Source organism: Centrocercus urophasianus, unplaced genomic scaffold (assembly GCF_019232065.1).
Source record: "Centrocercus urophasianus isolate 14NV4802_14NV808 unplaced genomic scaffold, USGS_Curo_1.0 seq_26, whole genome shotgun sequence".
Classification (NCBI taxonomy): domain Eukaryota; kingdom Metazoa; phylum Chordata; class Aves; order Galliformes; family Phasianidae; genus Centrocercus; species Centrocercus urophasianus.
In genome coordinates this window covers 1-21,738 of record NW_024884822.1, presented here as the reverse complement: position 1 = coordinate 21,738, position 21,738 = coordinate 1, and the positions used below count along the sequence as shown (strand labels likewise).

The 21,738-nt window shown below is 55.5% G+C and overlaps 1 protein-coding gene across 2 annotated transcripts in view; it reads right to left on the bottom strand.

Annotated features, from left to right (window-relative positions):
• PCDH1 (protocadherin 1) overlaps positions 1–21,720 on the bottom strand; it is a 45,989-nt gene extending 24,269 nt beyond the window's left edge. For both annotated transcript variants that reach the window (XM_042826682.1, XM_042826683.1), the window contains exons 1-3: positions 21,616–21,720; positions 16,173–16,987; positions 12,654–14,846 (exon numbers count right to left, since the gene is read on the bottom strand). In XM_042826682.1, coding sequence (XP_042682616.1) covers positions 12,654–14,846; positions 16,173–16,987; positions 21,616–21,679 — 3,072 coding nt within the window. In that variant the 5' untranslated portion in view covers positions 21,680–21,720. The remainder of the gene's footprint in view (positions 1–12,653; positions 14,847–16,172; positions 16,988–21,615) is intronic.
• Between the last annotated feature and the right edge of the window lie 18 nt (positions 21,721–21,738).

Genomic DNA, 21,738 nt, shown 5'->3' with positions numbered 1-21,738 from the left:
TTTTTTTTTTTTTTTCTTTAGATTTTTTACAGGTTGAGGGAAGCTCCAGAAAAGTGGAAGAGAGCTAAAATAGCGCCTGTCTTTAAAGACGAGAAAAAAGAAGATCTGGAGAATTATAAAACAGTTAGCTTAATTTCAGTTCCTGGAAAAATACTGAAACAGATAAAAGAACTCTTTGTAAGTACCTACAAGATAACAAGGAAATGAGTAACAGCCACGGTAGGTTTGTCACAAACAAACATGTCAAGGCATTGAACTTCTCCCTTTGAAAAGACATCAGGCCCTGTGGATGGAGGAGGAGCAGTAAATGTTACAGCTTGGCTTTCGGAACTTTTCTGACTCTATTTTAGATGACATTCTCATGGGGAATGCAGGGAAATGTTGTAGGTGCAGCGTAGTACTTCTCTGCTTTGCTAATACGGTGCATCTCGCTGCGGGGTGGATGCAAAGCCTTTAGACAGTCATATTCAGAAAGTAATTACTGGAGACAAGTCTTACAAGCGGGACGATGTTTCAAATGAAATTCTCCGGGTTTTGTCCCACGTCTGTTGCTAGCCTGTATTTTCATTAACGGCTCGGATGACAAATGTGGAATATATCTGTCACATTTGCACACTTGGGAAAAATAATCACCACGAAAGCAGCAGGCTGGCTGAGGGATTGGGGGCTGCAGCAGATCATGGGTTGGCTATCTATCAGCTGTGTCAAAGCCTCGCAAAAAACGCATCTATATTGGGATGCATAAGCAGGATATTTGTCTTGAAGTCACACTGTGCTTGGTGCCAGTAGGGCTTCAGAAGGATTGTAGAAATGCCATGTCCAGTCTGGAACATCACATTCATAGAATCATAGAATCACTGAGGTTGGAAAAGATCTGCAATATCATCCAGTCCAACCATCCACCTATCGCCAATAGCTCTTACTAAAAGCCATGTGCCCCAGGGAGGCAGAGAGAAATAAGAAAATATCCTGATAAGCAGGGAAAAACTGAGGATAGAGGTCTGGGGAGGAGAAGGCAGAAGGTGTAAAGCTTATAGATCAGGGAATCATTACAGTTGGAAAAAATCTCCAAGGCCATTAAGTCCAACCGTCAACCCATCCCCACCATGTGCCCATGTGCCGTATCAACACATTTCCTGAACCCCTCCAGGAACAGTGACTCCACCACCTCCCTGGGCAGCCTGTGCCAATGCATTACCGCTCTTTCTGAGAATAAATCGTTCCTAATATCCAACCTGAACCTCCCTGGGTACAACTTAAATACATCACCTCTCATCCTATTGCTGTCACCTGGGAGAAGAGGCGAATCTCCACCTTGCTACAATCTCCTTTCAGGGAACTGCAGGGAGTGATAATATCTCCTCATAGCCTCCTCTTCTCCAGACTGAACCATCCTTTCTGCAAATGCTTTCTTCAAAGAGAGAATAGTGGGCTGCTCCTTCCTGCCATTAGCAGGATGGAATTGCCTCCACTCGCAGGGAGGAAGATGGAGGTTCCCAGAGCAGAAGAAATACCTACGTAGGTTTGGCAAAGTGTAAGAAATCCCTAAAAGGGGAATGTGCCATGCAGGAGTACCAACTCTGAGAGTCACAGAGCTGAGCTCCAGCTCTGGACCCAGCCTATGGCAGCTATCCTACCTCCCCAAACATCTGCTCCCCAACAGCATCTTTTCCTACAGAACACCTCCATCAGGTACCACACCTGGTGGCTGGTAGAGGGGCAAATCCAGCACTCCCAGCCCTGCTCCCTCATGCACACAGCACTGTGGGCTCAGAGACCCTCAGCCCCACACAGTCCCCACCACACTGGGATGAGATAATAGCAGCTTGTCTCTGGCTGAGGCTCCCCACACGCACAGCCCTGTTCTGGACTCAGCACGGCAAGACACTGGCTCCATTTGTCTGGCTCTGGCTTGCAGAAATTGGGTTTTGTCTGACCTCTCTCTGTGAGGTCAATGCGCCTTTCAGCAGCAGCGCTCCCTGTACAAGAAGCTGCTTGTGCGGTGCGACCGAGGCACCCCTCAACCTTCTCCTGCTGTTATACAAGCTGGCTTCCTCAAGCCCCAGCCACAAGCTGGGTTTTGAGCCAGCCACTCCATTTCATGGTCCTCCTCTTTGCTCACCCCATTTTTCCCTTTCTATCCCTGTAAGGCCGGATGCATCTCAATGCTCCGTTCCTGCTACCACCTCCCAGCTCACACCCCTGAGTCAGAGCAGTGTGAGTGCCCAGCTGAGCTCCTCCTGCACTGCAATGCTCTGCAGGACACGCATGGGCATCCCCTGCTTCTCACCACACGGCTTTGCGTTAAGGTGCGCTTTGTTTCCTCAGGCCCGCTTTACCAAGCAATCTGGATCGCTCTGCATGACTGCTCTGTCCTCATTGCAATCTCCCACTCCACCAAGCTCCGTGTCAGACGCACATTTCATCAGCGTTGATTTTGTATTTACTTCCAGCTCGCTGATTGAGGCACTGAATGGCAGTGGGTGTGGACATGCTGCCAAAAGCTCCTCCAGAAGACCCCCTTCCACCGGGGACTTTCCAGCCTTTCTTCTCTATGCTGCTACTAAATCAGATCGTCACCTAGCCAGCAGTGCCCCACATACAATGGAGAGTGTTAATTTGAAATAATAATGATAACAACAGAAGGCTTGATCAACTTGGCATCTTCGCCAAGGCTCCATCAGCCGCACATTGTCAAATAGATTCTGTGGGTCCTGGTGGTGGCCAGGACAGACTCGTGTTGGTGACACTGCCTGACCACCTCCTGTCACCACGTTGGCTGCCATCACTCGTGGTCCCCTCAGTGGGCTCCTAGCCCACAGCACGCCCCTCGCTGCTGCCCTGGCTCAGGGCAGCATTCCAAATAGCAGTATTCAGAACTGCGCTATCCCAAATAGTGTTGTTGCAATGAGGCTGTATTTTGAACACCTTTGTCACCTACCAGCTCATTGGCAGGTGCCACATCCTGCCTTGTTCTCAACCCAAATTGCCAGTGCGACTTACTGAGTACTTTTGCATTTTTTTGCATAATTAACAATTTGCAAATGACGATTTCTGGTACTGCCTCCTCCTAACACTTTTTTTTAAGTGTTCCTCATTGTATCCTGCTGTCAAAACTGATATTCCCCCCACGGTTTTTTTTGTTGTTTTTTTGTTTTGTTTTGTTTTGTTTTTAGCTTTCCTCGTCAATTTTCAACACTCCAAAACTACTCATTTCTACTAATTATTACACTCTCCCTCTCCCCCCCTTTTATCGCTTTCCTGTTTCTCACTGCTCTCTCCACTCTGCATGGTGTAACCATGAGCCCTCACTGTTCATCCTCCCAGGATCCTCCCCCACCCTGCTGCTCCCCACCACTGATCCCCGTCCCCCCAGGACCCCCATGGCTGCCGGAAAGACCCAGGGCACTCTCTGCTCCTTCCCAACTCTTCCCTTGGATGTAAACCTCCCCAGCTCAAAGCAGGGCATGCACCAGGTTCATTCTGCTTCCCAACAGGGCCGATGCACTCAGCAAAACCAGGAGCTGGGCTATAAGGGAGCAGGGCTGGGTGGCGCTGCGCTGGCTCCCCCTCAAAATGCACCCGTCACACCGTCATGCTGCAGCAGGGACCGCAGGGCCAGAAATTACGCCTTGCACAAAAGGAACCTTAGAATCCACCCTAGGCACCCTTTTCCTGTGGGATTAGTGCCAGAGCAGTAGAAACGTCAGAATTGTTAACCCCTTCGCTGCCCCCTGAACGCCTGCAGCCTCCGAGCCTGCTGCCAACAGAGCTTGCTTCCCCGGCCACTGCCACAATGCAGCAACTCACAGGGCTGTGGAGAGACAGCCATGTCAGACCATGGTGCCCAGAATATCAAAATAAGTGACAAGGGAGCCATTGTGGCACAGGACTTGGCCAACTTCAGATGAATTCATGATGCTCCTGGAGCTGCACGGCATCCCTCTTACTGTTATAATGAAGACGGTGCCCAAAGCTACGCAGCTCCAACTTTTTTGTGTACGCAGGCTTTGCTGCATGTGGGAAATATTTAATCTGTTAGGGTCATGTTTGAAAGTTCCATGCAATGTGGTGCAGGCTCTGGAGTGGAGAATATTACACCCTTGGAAACTAAACGGAGCCGCTAGGAAAACAAGATGGGAACTGCCAAGTGCAGAGCAAGGCTTTAGCTTGAGAGAACAGGGCCCAAGCTGAGCTCGTGGCCATTGCAGCCAGCTGCCTTACAGCAGCAACGTGTGATTCTGCTGGGGTGTAAGGCTGGGCATGGAGCGGGCAGCACTTCTGCTGTTCTCATCCAGCAGTCTGACCTCCTCTCATTTATTGGGGTCAGCTCCTCTGGTTAGCAATGGGCTGCCAGTTCTGCTCCACCTGATGTCCATGAGGTCCCGTTTGATGGCACTGCTCTTCCCCAAATCCTTGAGTCCATCCCCATATCCCACTTTGCTTTCAGAACAGCCCTTTGGCAAGGGTTGCGAGGTTTGCTCCTGACGTCCCTTCAGTTCCTTTGCTGCAGACAAATGAGGCCACAGAATGAACACAGGACAATAGGAAAGACATGGAGGGATCCATGTGGATTGCACTTCCTAGAACCAAGCGTGATTTGGAAAGCACCCTCTCACCCCTCCTTGTGACTGCTCACACAGCTCCATCTCCAGCAATTAGCAAGTGCTGACCTTGCAGTCAGAGGAGAGGTGTTACAAGCCCTGCTGAAATAATGATAGCAGAACAGCCATCCCGAAATGGACATCGGATCCCGAGGCGCTATTTAATGAATAAGTCTGGGTAAAATGTGGACTGTCTCCACATAGGTGCCCTGAAGCCTCCCAAAATTTGCATGCTGCTCAAAGGAGCCGCTGAAGCCCGGTGCCAACCTGCCTGCTCAGATCGAATTTATCTAACTCATAGCAAGATCTAACGCAATTAGAAACCCATTTAGACAGCCTCGGGACAGAGATTGCCTAACCTTGCAGCCTATCAGAGCTCCAAGCCCATCAAGGATGTGCAATTTGGCTTTTCTTTGGTTGAAAAGAAGACTGGAAAGGAAAATATGGAAATAAATCATCCGAAGGGTGAATCATAAAATCTAAAGGGGTCATAATCTTTACGGAATAATGTCTGAATTGGACTGACCATGGTGTCCTGAAATGTCTATCACCTTCATGCTGATAATAGAGACATTTTGATGCTGGTTGGTGTCGAGCAGAAATTGCTTGGGACACAGAAGGAGGTCGCATCGTCATATTAGAACCATCTGAAAATCCCAGGCAGAAAAAGGTTCCAGGACAGTGAGAAACACTTGAACAAAGCCCTCAAGGAAGCTGACAGCTGCCACGTAGGAGAATAATGCTGTGAAAATAATGAACTAATCTGGCTCCTCATTGCACCCAGTGGAGCTGATGGATCGCATGGAGGGCTCTGGGGAAAGCAGGGGGTCCCACGCAGGAGGCTTAGGCCCCTTGGAGAGAGCTAACCAAGGGATGCTTCAACAGAAGACTCTGCATGCAGAAAATGTCAATTTGCTGAAATCAGATCTTCTTTCAAGTGAACGTCTTGTTTCAAAGTTGGGGCAGGGGGGATATCTTTGCTGACATGGAAAAATGAAAAAGTGATGCTCTTGCAAAGGTGATTTTCACTTCAGAATTCAAGCCTAGTAGCAGTTATGAAACTAAATTAAAGAAAATGTCAGTCAGAATGGTGCCTTTACAAAATTATTAGGAAATCTATCTATCTATCTGTCTATCCACCTAACTACCTACCTGCATACATGTCAACTTACTTACCTGCATACATGTCAACCTACCTGCCTACCTACTTACCAACCTACTTACCTACATACGTGTGAGCCTATCTACCTACATACCAACCCACCTACCTACCTACATGCATACCAACCTACCTACCTACCTATTTGTCCACCTACTGACTTGAACCAAAACAAAACAGAGACTGTCATTTCTTTCTGAATTGTTTTTAAATACAAATTTTTAGCTCGATGGTGATCCCACTTTCTAACCAACTCTTTCCATAGACAAGGGGCAGAAGCTTGACCGGTTACTGGAGGAGCTGTGTCTGTTCCATAGGTCAGCGTGCTCTGGACATCCATAGATCCCTCCCACCAGTTTGCACATACTGATGTTGGGTGAGAGATATCACCTTCATTTGGAGAAATCGAGGAGATGAGACTGTAGTACTGTCGTGTTGAAGTACACTTGTGTCTGGCATCTTCTGCAGGAGCACGAAGCCATGTAGGTGGTGGAAGAGCACTGTGACCCTGCACAGGGATCTGGGGCAGAACAGAGACTGCACCCAACAGCGTGGGCTGGAGGTGAACAGGTGCACACTTGTGGTGCCCTGTGTTCTGTGCTGCTCCCACGTGTGCAGGATCAGGATCCCGCTCAGCAACATGTATGAGGCACACGAACTGGTTTCCTGCACATGCAGAGAGGTGGAGGTGCTGGTTGACAGGAGTCACCTGACCACCCATCAAAAGCAGCAGAATTCTAGAGCAAGCCATCGAAGAGAGAAGGTGGAAGGCACAAAGCCTGGTGCAATGTGGTCTCCAGCATGACTGGAAAGAAGAGTAAGGGGAGTCCCACCAAAGCCTTCAGCGCTCAGCTGCAAGACTCACCATGTGTGTCTCACCCAACGGCAGGATCCCTCAGCATGGGCCACCTAAGGAAGTCCCAAGTACTTGCCCCTCTATGTTCCCTAGTGACATCACAGCCCCAAAGAGGTCTGGTTGTGAAGAACACCTCAAAGGGACAAGAAAAGTGTAGATGTGGCACTGGGAGACATGGTTCTGTGGGCATGGTGGGGATGGGTCAATGGTTGGACTTGATCTTAGTGGTCTTTTCCAACTTTAATGTCTCTGTGATTCTGTGATTTGATGACCGTTTTCTGCTTCACCTGCCTGTTCAAATCCTGCTTGTAGAACAATATTCCCAGATGAGTGGAAATTCCTAAAGGAACTGCATATCTGCTCTCCTAAATTTAATCTCTCATCCACTCAGTTCCTTGTGTGAGCTGCCAAATCATGCGCCAGACCTTGCAGATTGTGGTGCTAGCAAAAAATCTGGATAAAAAATCTGCAAAACATCAGAGAAGGTTCCTGAGCTCTGTTCTATGGAAAAAAAAAGGAGACCTGATGGTCCCTAATAAACTGTGATCTTCATGAAATCCTAAGGAAAAGCAGCTCTGGCCCCTCCAGGCAGCTCAAATCAATGTCGCAACACCCCAAAAGGTCTCACTCAGCCTGAATAATAAAGAAGGGCTTTTTTTCATCTGGAATACCGATTTCCCTTCTATTGCGCTTGAGCTCATTTGATGAAGAAGCAGAAAGATTAACAGATTAGTGTAAAGAAACATCAGACATCACATTAGCAAGATATTTAAAGCAGGATTGCAGCCCTGAGTTCAGACAAGACAAAACCCCGCAGCAGGGACTGATATCTGTCAGATCCTTCCTGGCAGCAGCTTTGCAGATGCTCAGGAGCATGGGGGAGTTTGGAGCATGTGAACAGCAAGCCGTGTGGGAGCCAAATAGCTGCAGGCTTCCAGGTTGCCTGGGCCTTTGGAGATCTCTCCAAGGAGCTGAATCAGGGCACTCTGCTCTGGATTCTTTGCTGCGAAGCGAGGCCCATCCCAGGGGAGAAGTGGTGGTTTGCTGCCTTCCCAAAATGATGGCTCTGGAGGCAGCTTTGATGAATCCTGCCCAGCTCTGTGCTTGTTTTGATAGAAGCTCAGGCATTTCGCAAGCCAAGAGGTGCTCATGAGGATGTTTTGCTAATGGGGTGAGGACATCTCTGGTGATCTTTGGGCAGGATCCTCATGTGAATGCCCAAATGGGTGTAGATGACGTGCTAATTCAGGCAGGATGTGTCCTGCCCTCCTGGCAGGTCACTGCCACAAATCTGCTCTCCTCCCACCCACTCCTTCCTGCCAGGAGCTAAAGGGCTGAGGCAATGCACAGCTCCCACCTGGGGAACCAGCAGTGTGCAATAACTGAGGCAGAGCCAGAGGTGACAAGGAGGTGCCAAAGTGCTGGAAGTGGCAGGCACCCAACAAGGAAAGGACAGGCCTGTTGCAAGGGAAGCAGAAGGTGAAGACCTCAGCGTGTTCATCTTTCTGCTATAGCGGAGAGATATTGGCACAGGCTGCCCAGGGAGGTGGCAGTCATCATCCTTGGAGGTGTGTGAGAAAAGGGTAGATGTGGCACTGAGGGACGTGGTTTAGTTGGCATGGCAAATGGGTTGATAGTTGGACTTGATGATCTTGTTGTATTTTTCCAACCTTAATGATTTGATGACACCACGATCCCAAGTTAAAGCATCCCAGCTGAGCAGTGTGTGCTCCTGGGAAGATGAGGACTGTGGGAAGAGCCCTGTCTGGAGCAATCTCTACTGAACATCTCGGTTTCTCCCATGAGCACAGTGTGGGTTGTGCAAGTGAAGCCAGGAAGGACTGGCTTGCAGGACAGTGGGTAGGAACACAGCTCTCCCATGGAGCTGAGCTGTGCCCAGGTTTTGTAGTATGACTGGAATGCACAGCGAGTAGGCTGGGGAGAGATTAAGGTGCTTTGGGCTTGGCTTAGGGCTCAAGTCCAGAGGCATCTTTCAAAACAGGAGAAGAGAGGGGTTCAGCCCCACAGAGCACCCTGCAAGGTGTCAGCTCAGCTTCTGAATGTCCTCTGTACCTCTGGGCAGGCACCAGATCTGGGGCCACAAGCACACAGTGGTTACCTCATTGCATGCCCCCCTGGGCTGGCTTTCCCATCACAACTCCCAGGGACAGCGCTTTGGTCTGCACATCTGCCCCACAACACCCCACCCTTCCTGCCCTATATCACACACCCTCTCATTACCTCCCACAGCACCCCAGCCCAATCCTTACCGCACCCTCCTTCCTCCCTCTGCTGCATCCCACCCCAAAGATGCACCCCAGGCATCATCTCGCATCTCATCCACTGCATCCTTCCCTCTCCCCCTTTGCAGAGAGATGCGAAAATGCTGGGAATGCATGCTGGCATTGCAGAAATCGCTGTGCTCCCCCTCCCCCCAGGATCAGGGTGCCTGATGTAGCAGGCTGCAGGGCTGAGCCCCGCTCCAGGCTGCTCCAGGAGCAGCACTGCAGCTGACAGCCCGGCCGAGCGGGCAGAGCGGTGCCAGGAATATCAATCAGTGTGCCTTGGCCAGAGCCAGCGCTTTCATTGCGCCGGGACTTGCAGGAGCTGCTGAGCTGTAGGGATGTGGGCTCAGCATCCATCAGGATTTGGGAAGAGAAAGATATGGGAGAGGGGGAGGAAACTGCCTGAGTAGGGCAGGAGGAAGGGAGCAGTCAGGAGAGAGGGATGGAGGGGGGCAGATGTTATAGTGGAAGACTGGAGGTGAAAGGCAAAGGGAAAAGGGGGCAGTGGGCCAGTGGCTGGCTCAGCAGGATAGGGAGGAGGAATGGGCAGGAGTGGGGGCTTGGGGCTGCAAGGCCAGCATGTTGTGGGGAGAGCGTAGTGCACAGGTATGAAGGAAGAGAGTTCTGTGCAAGCCACCAAGAGAGCAAAGGATGATGTCCCCAAATCCAATGGGGACAGCGGCTGCCAAGCAGGAGAGATTTGATGCTCTCCTCAGGAGGGTGGGGACAAGAAGCACCATGCCTACCTGTCAGACACTCCAAAACACTCCAATCACCACAACGCTTACACCCTACTGTCAACTTGCTATGCAGTGCAATCTGCATACAGCCCCGTGCCACCTCCTCTTGGGATAACACAGTACCCGTCCACATGCCACCTCCTTCTACATGGTTGCCACCCCTGTGCCACCTCCTCCTCGGACACTGTAGTATCCGACCCCATGCCAACTCTCCTAGGACAACACGGCACCAATCTCCACATCATCTCCTCCTGCAGGAGACGTAGCTCATCCCGTCACCATGCAGCCTCCACTGGAGGGTGCAGACAGGGAGCATCCCACTTCTCGCCCTCCTTGGCACTCCCCATGCACACTCAGGGCCCTGCACTACATCCTCAGGCACACTGAATCTGCATCAGTTCAAAACGAGCCAGAGATCAGGAGCTGATTTGCATTTTGGGAACTGCTCCCAGCACAGCTTCTATCCATAGCAGGGGAAAACAGGGCAGGTCCCCCCTGAACCCTCCGCTCCATCTGCAGCTCAGCGCTGGATCCATTTATCAGCTCATTCCACGTGAGCGACCTTGACAAAATCCAATGACCCGGGACGGCAGGAGACTTTCCCAGACATCTGCCAACACCTAAACCTGCAATTTATGGAGACTTACAACTAAATTCTACCACAAGACAATTTCATTTCTGTCCATTACAGCTACAATATTCCTCTTATTCCCCCCCACCTGCAGAGAGTAATTAATGCTGCGCTGCACTGCCTCGCCTGTAGGCAGGTGCAGGTGCCTCTGCTGAGCTCGCAGCAGTGTGCCCAAGCCAACATCACTCCAGCTGGCTTTGTGAGCAACAGGGGGCCGTAGTGACCTGGGTAGCTTTGGGTTTGTGCAGCCAGGAGAGGAGAAAGGAGGGAAAAAAGTAGAAGAAATGCCCCAGCTGATGGGGGCTGGGAGGAAGGTAGAAGAAAATACTTCAGCACCTGAATGTGGTTGCGTTCTGGCTGAGGGTTCATCAAAGAGCTGCTGAGGGCAAGGAGGGAAGGGAAAGTGCTTTCGGATGGTTCCCGAAGGGCTGTGAGGAGAAGCCACATCTCCAGCCTAGCTGGCCCATCCCTGCAGGGCTGCTGCTGGAGGTGGGTGCCTGTGTCTCTTTTCCTCTTCTGCAGCCACCGCACTTCCCGCAGGGCACAGCCGTGCCTGCCCAGGAGGCCCAGACGCTTCCCGGCCGGTTGAAGATAAAACCTGACGCTGTTAGCAAAATAAACAGGGAGGCTGGAAGAGCCAAGGCTGGCACCAGGCTCAAACCACGGAAGCCAGAAGCACTGGTTTCCCCGGCTGATCTAATCTTTCCCAGCGCCAGACCTCCTCTCCCCAGCGGGCTGGTGGGGCTGGTTGGAGCCCCTGGGGAAAAGGTGAAGCCAGTGCCTCCTTGCACCCCAAGTTGAACCAACAACTTTGAGAAGGAGGTAGAAGAGCCAGAGAAGGGGGACTGCGATCTTTTTGGGGAGCACGGCAACCTTGCTCCATTGCAAGCCTGTTTGGGAGGACATTTCCTCCACAGTGCTGATGCTTGTCGCGTGGTGGGGCGGGAGCGCCTTGCTTTGGGTGCCCCCCCCAGCGCTGCTGACGCACCCAGGCTCCATCTGCACCCGCTTCCTCATTGCAGCACTGCCACTGCGGCAGGATTTGGGTCATGCTACCAAGGCAGGGCTCTGCTCCTCCGCCTGCTGGCCTGGAGAGGCGGAGGTCTTATGTGGACATGGGGATGGATAGGATGAAGGAGAAGGCATGGTACAGGGATACTGGGGTGTATGTGTGGTGAACCGTGTCCTGGAGGAAAGGCTCCTTGGAAGGCTGGAGATGGGAGAAGTCATGCAGGGAGTCAGCGCCCTGGGACCTCTGGGTTGGCTACTGGGGGATGGGGGAAGGTTATGGAGGGGCTGGCCCATGAGAACATTGTTTCTGGGCAGCAGGGACGTGGGAAGCCTGCCTGGGAAATGGCCGGGAGCCAGAGCAGCTTCAAGGGCAGCACGGAAAATAAGGCACAAGCGGTCAAAAATAGAAAACTTTATTGAAGTCAAATCCAACAAGGCAACAGAGCTCAGCCCTACGGCAGGAGCCCAGCCTGCCGCTTGGGGCTCTCCATGGGGCACTGGGGTACAGCACGGCGCGAGATGGACCGAGTGGTCCTCACCCATGGGCCAGGAACAGATGAAGCCACCCGTCCCCTCTCTCCCTCCCTAGTAGCTAAGGACAGAGCTGAGAACAGAGCTAAGGGCAGACCCGACAGGTGCCAAAGCAGAGATGAGGTGCAAGCCAACTGATCAGACAGCGCGAGGAGAGAAGGTTCCACAAGCTCCGGACCCCTGCGGTCCTCCCACAACCTCCAAGCACACCAGCCAGCAGCCTGGTCCTGCCCACACCCTGCCCCACGTGCAGCACAAGTCCCGGCCAGACGCAGAGCAGTGACCTAACCGCAGCACACAGCAGAGACCCCGCATCCCACAACTCTGACCTCCCAGCCCCATGCCACCAGTGAGGAGCCCCATGTGAGGAAAGCTGCTGGGTCCCGATGCTTTCACTGTGCCAGTGATGGCAGAAGGCCCAAGCCCTGAGGAAGGCAGAACCCAAGCCTGGGAAAAAGGCAGTGCTTTGCTCCCCTGCCCAACCCCACCTGCCCAGCCAGCGCAGCAGGTGCTGTGCTCCAGCTTTTGGGATGCTCTGCACAGGGAGCTGGACACAGCTCTGTGCTCACATTGCCCCAGTGACCGTCAGTCCCCAGAGAATACCCAGCTGGGTGGTGTCCCTCCGGCGCTCCCCATGCAGAGGCACAGGCGTGCAGCAGCCTGTGTGTCACCACCACCCAGGTCCCAGCCCCGGGCGCTGTGACAAGGACTGCAATGCTCTTCTGTCCCTGTCCCTTCCCCGCCCCGCAGTCCAGGCTCACTCCCACACCTCGGTCCAGATGGGTCCCCGGTGCAGCGGGGGGGGCCGCTGCCGGCCTCAGGATGAGCTCTCCTACCTGCTTGTTGGTGTATTTCTGGGGATTGGTGCGGTAGCTGTAGTCCGAGTACTGCTCGGAGCCCGTTGAGTTGTTGTCCCCGGTGCCAACAAAGGTGTTGGTGGCCGGCAGGTCCTGCACCACTTGGTGCTTCTTGGAGGCGGAGGGAGACTGGGGCTGCAGCTGGATGGAGGGCAGGGGTGAGTTGGAGCGGTAGTGTCGGCCCAGGTCTGGGCTGCCCGGAGGGTAGTTGAGGGGCAGGTGGATGCGGGGGCTGTCACTGACAGAGTCATTCATCAGGTTGAACTTGAGGGATTTCTGCAGCCCTGTCTCCTCCTCGTCCTCTGTTGGCTTGGGTGGCTTCGGAGACTTGCTCTTCTTCACCTTGTTCTTGCTCTTGCCACTCTTGCTGGCCTGCTTGGGCGCATACAGGTCTTTGGTCTCCTTCTTGCCTGCCTGGTAGCCACTCTTGGCCTCCCGCTGTCGGCAGTAACGCACCAGGACAACCAGCACGATGACCAAGGTGACAGCCACAATGCCAGCAATGACTCCAAAGAGGATGTTGCTTCTCTGCTTGCTGCGCTCATACTCGGGATCCCCGGCGATGTCTATGTCAAGTGGTGTGTCCAGGCTGTGCCCCACCAGTGTGTCCAGCAGTGTGCGATTGGCCAAAGTCTCGTTGACATAGAAGTGCACCAGGGCCGTGCCGTGCCGTGACGGCTTGCCCTTGTCGTTGACACGCACAACCAAGCGGTGCAGGCCATGGTGCTTGCGCAGGATCTCCTTTTCCAGTGTGATGTCTCCACTTTGGGGGGAGATCTGGAAGAGCTCGAAGGGGTTGCCTCCTGTGATGCTGTAGGTCAGCTCGGCATTGACGCCGGTGTCGATGTCCTCTGCCTTGACCTTGCTCACCTGCTGGCCTGGGCTCGTGTGGGGCAGAATGTGCTTGTAGGTGGCATTGGAGGGCGAAGTGATGAAGGGAGCATTGTCATTCTCATCCAAGACATTGATGGTCACCCCTACGTAGGCAGACCTGGGGGGATCCCCACCGTCCACAGCCTTGAGCCGGAAAGTGTACGTACTTTGCTGCTCCCGGTCAAAAGAGATGCTGGAGAGAATGGTGCCAGTGCCATTCTGGATGACAAAATCCCCATTGTCTTGCTCTACCGACAGCTGGATTCGGGCATTTTCTCCTTTGTCAGCATCGATCACCGTCACCATGCCCACGGGGCTGAGGGGTGGCATGTTCTCCATCACCGAGAAGTTGTAGCCACTCAGCATGAACTTGGGGTCGTTGTCATTCCTATCCATGACGTTGATGGCCACCGACGCTGTGCCCTTCAGGCTGGGGCTGCCCTTGTCTGCCGCCACCACCAAGAACTCGTAGCGCTCCCGCTGCTCACGATCCAGCACCGCTTTCACCCGAATCTCTCCAGAGTCAGGATCAATGGTGAAGGAGTCCTTGGAGGACGGGTCGGTCACCAGCGAGTAAACCAGCTTGGCATTGGAGCCGCTGTCTGCATCACTGGCACTCACCTCCATCACTAGGTCATTGGGCTCGTTGTTCTCAGGGAAGGCCACCTCGGTGAAGCTCTGGCTGAAGACGGGCGCATTGTCATTCACATCTACTACCTGCACCTTCAGCGAATTGGTGCTGGAAAGGGGCGGGTTCCCCGAGTCCACTGCCACAATCTCGATTGTGTAGTCCTTCACCGACTCATAGTCCAGAGGTGTGGTAGTCTGCAGGAAGTATTTCTTCTTGCTGTCGCTCCCTGTTTCGCTAGCCTGCCGCAGCTGGAAGGGGACATCCCCAGCCACCACACAGGTCACCACAGCATTCTCGCCCTCATCTCGATCGGACACCTGTACCAGAGCCACTGCTGTCTCTACTGGTACGTCCTCCGAGATATTTGCCATGCCATCCTGGTGGGTGACCAACCCAATGCCCCGAATTTCTATCGAGGGCGCGTTGTCATTCATGTCCTTGATGGTGACCACTACCTGCGTGCGGGCACTCTTGGGGTTAGCCCCCTTGTCCTTGGCCATGACAGAGAACTTGAGGGTGCTGACGTCCTCACGGTCGATGGGCCCCTGGACAGTGATGAGCCCTGTGTTGCGGTCCAGGCGCAGCAGCCGGCGCACCACATCCGATGCTTGGTGGAAGGAGTAGTCAATCTCGGCATTGGCACCCTGGTCCGAGTCATTGGCCTTCACCTGCAGAACAGAGGGAGGGGACGGTGAATGAGAGGCCAGAGTGGGGGGAAAAGGGTGGATTTCCTCTTCTGAGGCTAAGACCTACGGGGCACCCTGAGACCGGCAGTGCGGTTGGGAGTGGCTCAGTAACAGAGGCCTTCCCTCACTCTTCCAGAGAAACCGGCTGTGCCGGTTGAGCTGAGTTCCCCTCCCGACTGGCTCCAGCATGCAGAGAATCCACTGGGAAGCAGCACTGCCAGAGCCAGGCAGCAGTGGGGAGGGACAGCCCCTGCTGCACTGAGCCATCCCTTCCCACTGCCTGCAGCCAACAAGTAGGGCTCGGGTGGCTGGGAAGATAACAGTGGTGAGGCCATGCACAGTTGTGGCAGCTCCATCTCAGCTTGCACCAACCATCCCTTGCCTGTCCGCCAGCAGCTTTGCATTCTCATAAACCTGCCTAGTATTTGCTTTCAAAAGAAGATGAGGTTTGTCTAACATTTGCCTCCCTAATCGGCTCTCCGAGCAGCCTGTTCTCTGCACCATTTGCTGCCCTGCCGTTATCTTGCTCAGCAGATTTGGATGGAGAATGAAAGTTGTTAAATGTAAATTCCACCTTTTACCTCCACTCACAAAAAAAGGCGGAAGTCATTTCACCCAAAAGATAAAAGCTGAGCAATGGCAGTGGTGGTGGCTCAGCCCATTCTCCTCCCGGCCACGCGGCTCCCTTATCTGCTTCCAACTTCCATTCTCTTAACGGTGAAAAACGAATTTTTAAAAATTCACATCAGAATTAGCGAGCAGATGAGAGCCAGCCGCGCTCTGCTTATTAAGATGGCAGCTGCCGATAAGCAGATGTCGCTGCTATCATCTCCATGTTGCCTCCTAGCAAGAGCAACCCGGACCCAGCCCTTGGGTTGCCCACTATGGTGCAGAGTCCTGTGTGCAGAAAGCTCTCCGGTTCTGCAGACGACATCCCCTGTCTCTCTGTTTCCAGAGAGAATGCAATCAGTGAAAGGGTCTACGTTATGTCCATGGGCAGTGTTCAGACCAGCCTGGCGTGACTCTGGTCTCCTCCTCAGACCGTGGGTCCCAGCTCTCCCCAAAACCCGCCACCGTGCTTCTAAAGACCCTGCTGCTACTCCCGACCCCTGCCAAACTCCCCAAGCATCCCATCCCACCGTGTTTTAGCAGAAATGACATCCCAGCCTGATGCTGTGGGCTCCTACAGCATGCAGCCCTTCTAGGATCTCCTTCCCCAGGGCAGCATATGGCCCTGTAAAAGCCCACGGGTTGTCCCTGCTAAAGCATAGGGGAGCTGGGGAAGAGCAGGAAACACAAAAAACCAACCTGGATGACAGAGTGCCCCACAGGGCTGTTTTCAGACAGCTCGGCCTCGTAGAGGGCCTTCTCAAACTTGGGTGCATTGTCATTCATGTCCACGATGGTGATGCGCAGCAGTGCACTGCTGGCCCGTGGCGGGTTGCCCCCATCCTGCACCTTGATGGTCAGGTCATAGGAGTCCCATTGCTCCCGGTCCAGGTTTCCCATGACAATCAGCTGTGGCTGCTTCTCCTCTTGGTCCTCAGCCACTTGTAGCCCAAAGAGTTCCTGTGCCTCAGGGCCAGCCAGCAGCTCGTAGGAGGCAACGCCGTTGGGCCCCGAGTCTCGGTCCATGGCTGGGGGGATGGAGAAGAGAGCCCCAATGTTGGTGTTCTCAGGGATGGTCAGGGTGAGGACGGGTGAGGCGAAGTTGGGGGTGTTGTCATTGATGTCGAGCACCTCGATCTGCCCCTCCAGCAGGCGCGGGCTGTTGTTCTGGATCAGGTCAGTGATGGACACTTCGAACTCCAGGTAGCAGGGCTCTCCAGGCATCAGGTGCTGGCACTCACGCAAACTCTCCCGGTTGATGGAGGTCTCTGTGGTGTAGATGTCTCCCGTCTTGCCATCCACACGCAGGTACGGGGCCCCCACTTCCAGCTTGTAGAGGTGCCCCACGTCAGGGAAGCCGTAGTCAGAGGCCAGGCTGCCGATGAGTGTGTTGGGGGGCTGCTCCTCCTGCACTTTGTAGACCACACGCGTCCCGCAAGCAAGGGCAGGCAGCTGGCAGAGGAGCCACAGGGCCAGGCAGGAGGCGAGGGTCCTCATTCTGTGCCTCAGGGGAGCTGGAAGGACACAAAATACCTTGGGTTAAGCTGTTAGAGCTCCGGCTGCACTCTGTGGGACTGCAAAGCCACGACTCAAAAGGAAGGGGGATTCCAGGACCACCTGGCCCAAACCTCCACCAGAAAGGGCCCAGGAAGCCTGACCCTGGAGTGTCGAGTTTCCTAAGAGCAACCCTGTCACCGAAACCCTGGCCCTTCCTGCAAGACACAGGAAGCCACTCCTGCCACCGTCCACCCTCTTCGTCACCGCACACTCTGTAATTACAACCAGCCAGGCATGCTAACGGGGCAGACTGCACGCAGCCTGCTGCCAGCAACCCGATGGGAGCCAGCCAGGCTGGGAAACAGCTTCTCACCACAGAGACACAGGAGCATTGTGCACCACGCACTGTGGGGACACTGCCTGCCATGCATTGCAGGGACATGGGGGAACCTGTCAGCACCACAAGGCTGTGGCAGCAAAGGGACAGGTAGGGTCCCTGTGTGGGATGTGGGGATGCAGCCCCTCAGCACTGCAGGAACATGGGGCATCACAGGGATGCAAGGATGTGGAGCACTGCTTGCACTGCAGGCATGCCACCCCTCCAGCACTGCAGGGATGCAGTGCACTGCCACAGCAGGCACAGCACAGCACTGCCCTCCCTGAGCTGCCAGCTCTGCGCTGCAAAAGCACCACCCACCCAACACTGCAGGGATGCAGGAGCCCTGCACAACACTTGCACTGCACTGCATGCCACCTGCCCCTGGTCCCAGTAGAAGAAGGGACAGTGCCCGGCATTGTGCCAGGGGAACACTTCCCACCCTGCACTGCAGCTCCCAGCACCCATCCTGCAGTCCCTGAGCCTCCCTACAGCTCTTCATGGCCCCTGAACACAACGGGCAGCACAGCATCTCCCCTTCGCTGCATGGTCTCTAGGCAACCCCGCACCCTGCACCAGCCAAAAAGCATTCCCTGCTCCTTCCCATTCTCTCCTGCTCTTGGCTGAGATGTGCCTGGGGGGTGCCCAGGGCTGTCCGTGTCCACCTCACCGACTGCAGAAATGGTGACAGGAGCGCTGCCCCCTGCATTGCAGACGCACACTGCACGCTACACTGCAGGCACCCAGCCACTGGAAACCTCCTCCCAGCGTGCAGACTGGAAACCTCCCTCCCAGCTCTGCAGGGACTGTCCCCTCTGCACTGAGCCACACACTTCCATCACCTTCTCCTGGCCACCAGCCTTTATGTCACCTGCTTCCCTGGCTGTGAGCAGACAGGGAGCCTTCACTCTATGTCCAAAAATCAGCATCCACAACATCTGCCATGGCACCCACAGCAGCAACTCGCTCCTTCCATTCCTATCACCTCCCTCCAAGCTCTGCACCCAGCCCGTGGAATGGGATGGGATGGATGGGATGGGATGGGATGGGATGGGATGGGATGGGATGGGATGGGATGGGATGGGATGGGATGGTGGTCCTCCAGCTACATGGCCAAATGCAAAATTCCTGCTCACTTGGAATCATGTGTCTCCTCAACAAGTGGAACATCCTGCGCTGGCTGCCCTGTTGCTTTCCAAGCCAGCTGCTCTCAGTCCCTCTATCCCCTTGCTTGCCCATAGACAAATGCCTGCCTCAAGCTCTCCCTCGGCAGGTGGAAACACAGCTCTGCTTCTGAAAATGAAGCTCTGGCCCCAAAACCCAGCTCCACTCTGCTCACTGGTCCCGCAAACACCATTTGTGCCAGAGGACAGATGCTCCCACCCCGCTGAGAGCATGCGCAGCTATCCACAGGCACATTCCGGGTGGAAGGGAGGAGGAAAGCCAGCCATCCCCACCCTGCACATGGCCAGGGATGGAGGCAGGAAGCTGAGCAGGAGCACGATGTGGCTCTGAATCGATGCAAGCAAGACCCAGCAGTGAGCGTGCAAGCACACAAACACGTGTGTGCACACGTGTACGTGTGTGCACAAGCACTGTAAAGGAGCACACCCATGCCTGGATGGAGCTGGCACTGCTGCACTGCTGCACTGGCACTGCTGCACTGCGCGCACACGCGTGTGCACGGAGCGCCGTGTGTGCGCGTGCCCCTGCCCCCATCGCCGTGCACTGGCATGGTATCACCCCACACAGGGGGCATTTGTGCCCTGTGGATGTGGGTCTGAGCCCACGCCGAGAGTCGTCACCCCATTGCTGTGGAAATGTCTGCGCACTGAGGGCGGGGAGGATGAGGAACGGGGATCCAGAGGATGCCTGGTGGGGAGGCACCCAGCACAGGCTGTTTGCCCACGCCTGTTTGCATGAGGCTGGCGCTGACGTATCCGCCCTGCCTAAACCCAGGTGTGAGGATCTCAGCTAAAGGTAAAAGTCCATGTGTGGGGCCGTGGCTCTGCCGTCACACAGCCCTGAGTCACCAGAACCAGGAGCCCGGGGCAGGAAGGGAGGCACCCCAGGGTGCCCTGCACCCATGTGGTGTTCTCTGGGATAAAGGACTGGAACCTGAAGCCTGTGTTTCCACACTGGAGGGAGCCCCCAGATTGGGGGGCTGGAAGCAGAGTGGGGGCCGTCACCCTAGAAAGAGGTGGCTGCAGGAGGAGGGTGGGAGCCAGGCACCTGGGTTCGCCAGGGGAACAAATCCTGCTTGGTGCTTGGGGTGGGGATGACACGCAGCAGACGTGAGAGCCCCGAGCAGGGTGTGAGAGAAGGAGGAAGCTCCACCATGGGGGAAAAGCACGTCTGTGCAGGAGGCAGAGGCTTCCCAGGGGCCGGTGCACAGCAGCGGTCTATTTTCCCATGGGATCTAAGGACCATCCCACACTTTTTTCTCTGGTGCCAGCCACCTTTTTCCGACCTGCTGGCAGAATACAGAGTGCTTAAAAATAAAAACCCCTCCCAAAACAAGTATTCCTCAGCACACACAATTCTCCCTGCGGGGAGAGTGCGAGAAGAGACCCGACCACATGAGAGAGGCGTTAGTCACGCTGCTTAATGCATGACTGGGAAGCTCTCGGAGGACAGTGGCATGCAAAATCCAACAGAATTCACTCATTCCCCCCCAAAAGACAAGCCCTAATGAGGGAGAGGCTATAAAGCACGGCTAATTCAAGCAACTGCTCCAACAAGCCTGCGATTCCCACAGCCTCTTGGCTTCGTTCCACAGTCAGTGGCTCCACATGGGGTTGGTTGCCGATGTCCCCGTCCCCCCCCCCCTCTCTTTCTGCTGCTGGGGGCTGATTGTACGGCTCCCAGCCCTGCTTAAGTCCCTCGAAATGCTGAACACCCAGCACCGATCCTCCCTCTTCCTCCCCCTCCGCCAAGCGCCGCTGCGATGTTCCAAGCCGGAGCGATATCCCACCCGATGCCAATCCCCGTGCATAGGGCTGACATTAAAGACGATACTGTCCCCAAAACGGCCACCGACGCTCCGACTCGCACCCAGCGCGCTGCTGGGTCGGACCCTCGCTGCTTTGCAGCACGTCCCGTGCCCAGCGCAGGGTTTCCTCATGCTCCGAGCACTGCGGCTGCTCGGTGTTCGCTCGGCCCGAGCACCCGCGATGGGGACGGGCGCCCGCTTGGAGAGCTTTTACCCCAGAATTATTAATCGGGAGACGAGCGGTGAAGAAAAAGAGAGCAAAACCCGGGGTCCTCCTCCCGCTCCACATCACTGCAACTCGGGCAGGAGCAAGGCAGCGACCTGTCAGAGCCTCCCTGGGGGCAGCTTCCATCCTCCTCTCCGGCCCCTAAAATCCCTTCCCGGGATGCTGAGGGCTCCCGTACTGCTCAACTATCCCTCTCGCCTGGCGAGTGGCAGCGATGTGGCGGGGCCGGAGCGGCGGCAGGGCCGCAGGGAGCTGCCGGCAGCGGGAGCAGATCTCGGGAAGGACCGGGAGCGGCCCGGGCTGAGGCTCCGCAGCACCGAACACTGGGAACCGACAGCTCTGCGCCGTGCACGCATTGCACACGCACACCTCACACGCACATCGCGCGGACACCGGTGAAAAACACAGCCGGGAGCGCTCAGCCCGGCACACACAAGCAGTGAGCAAGGCTTTGCCGAGCCGCACGCACCCGCACCCCGCTGACACGCTCACTCACACACGCACACACACGCACACGCGCAGCCCCCGCTCCTCCACTCGCGAACCGCTCCTGGCGCACCGCCCGGCGACGCGGGGACACAAGCGCTGCCGCCACAGCCGTGCCCCCCTCCCGCAGGCACCTGCCGACCGCCTCCCCGCTCCGCTGTGCCGCGCACGGACAAACGGACACGGCCCCGCCGCCCACCCGCAACTTCTCCCGCTCCCACGCACCGCTTTCCCACGGCTGCAAACACCCTCGGATCGTGGGGAGGGGGTGGGATGGGGGGGAGCAGACGCCCCTACAAGCCACTCACCAAAGCGCACCCAAAAGGGGAAAAACAAACCACCCCCGCGCCCCCCCACGGACACGCTCCCACGCTGGGGCACGGCTCCGAGTGGCACAACAAGTGGCAGCGCCCTCCCCGGCCGGCCCCAGCGATACCGGCAGCGAAACCAATCGCCCAGCCTTGAGCCCAAGGTGCCGCTGCCCGTGTCGTCGTCGTCGTCCCCCCACAACCACAGCCACGGCCCCGGTCGTGCGTGGAGCTCCCGGCCCCGCCGCGGTTCTTACTTGGATGCGGCCGGTGCTGCGCTCCGTGCCGGCTCCCGGAGCGCTGATCCAACGGCGTCTGCATCGCCTCCTCCCCGCCGGGACCGGGCTCCCCCCACCCCCCCGGCTCCTCCGGTTCGTTAT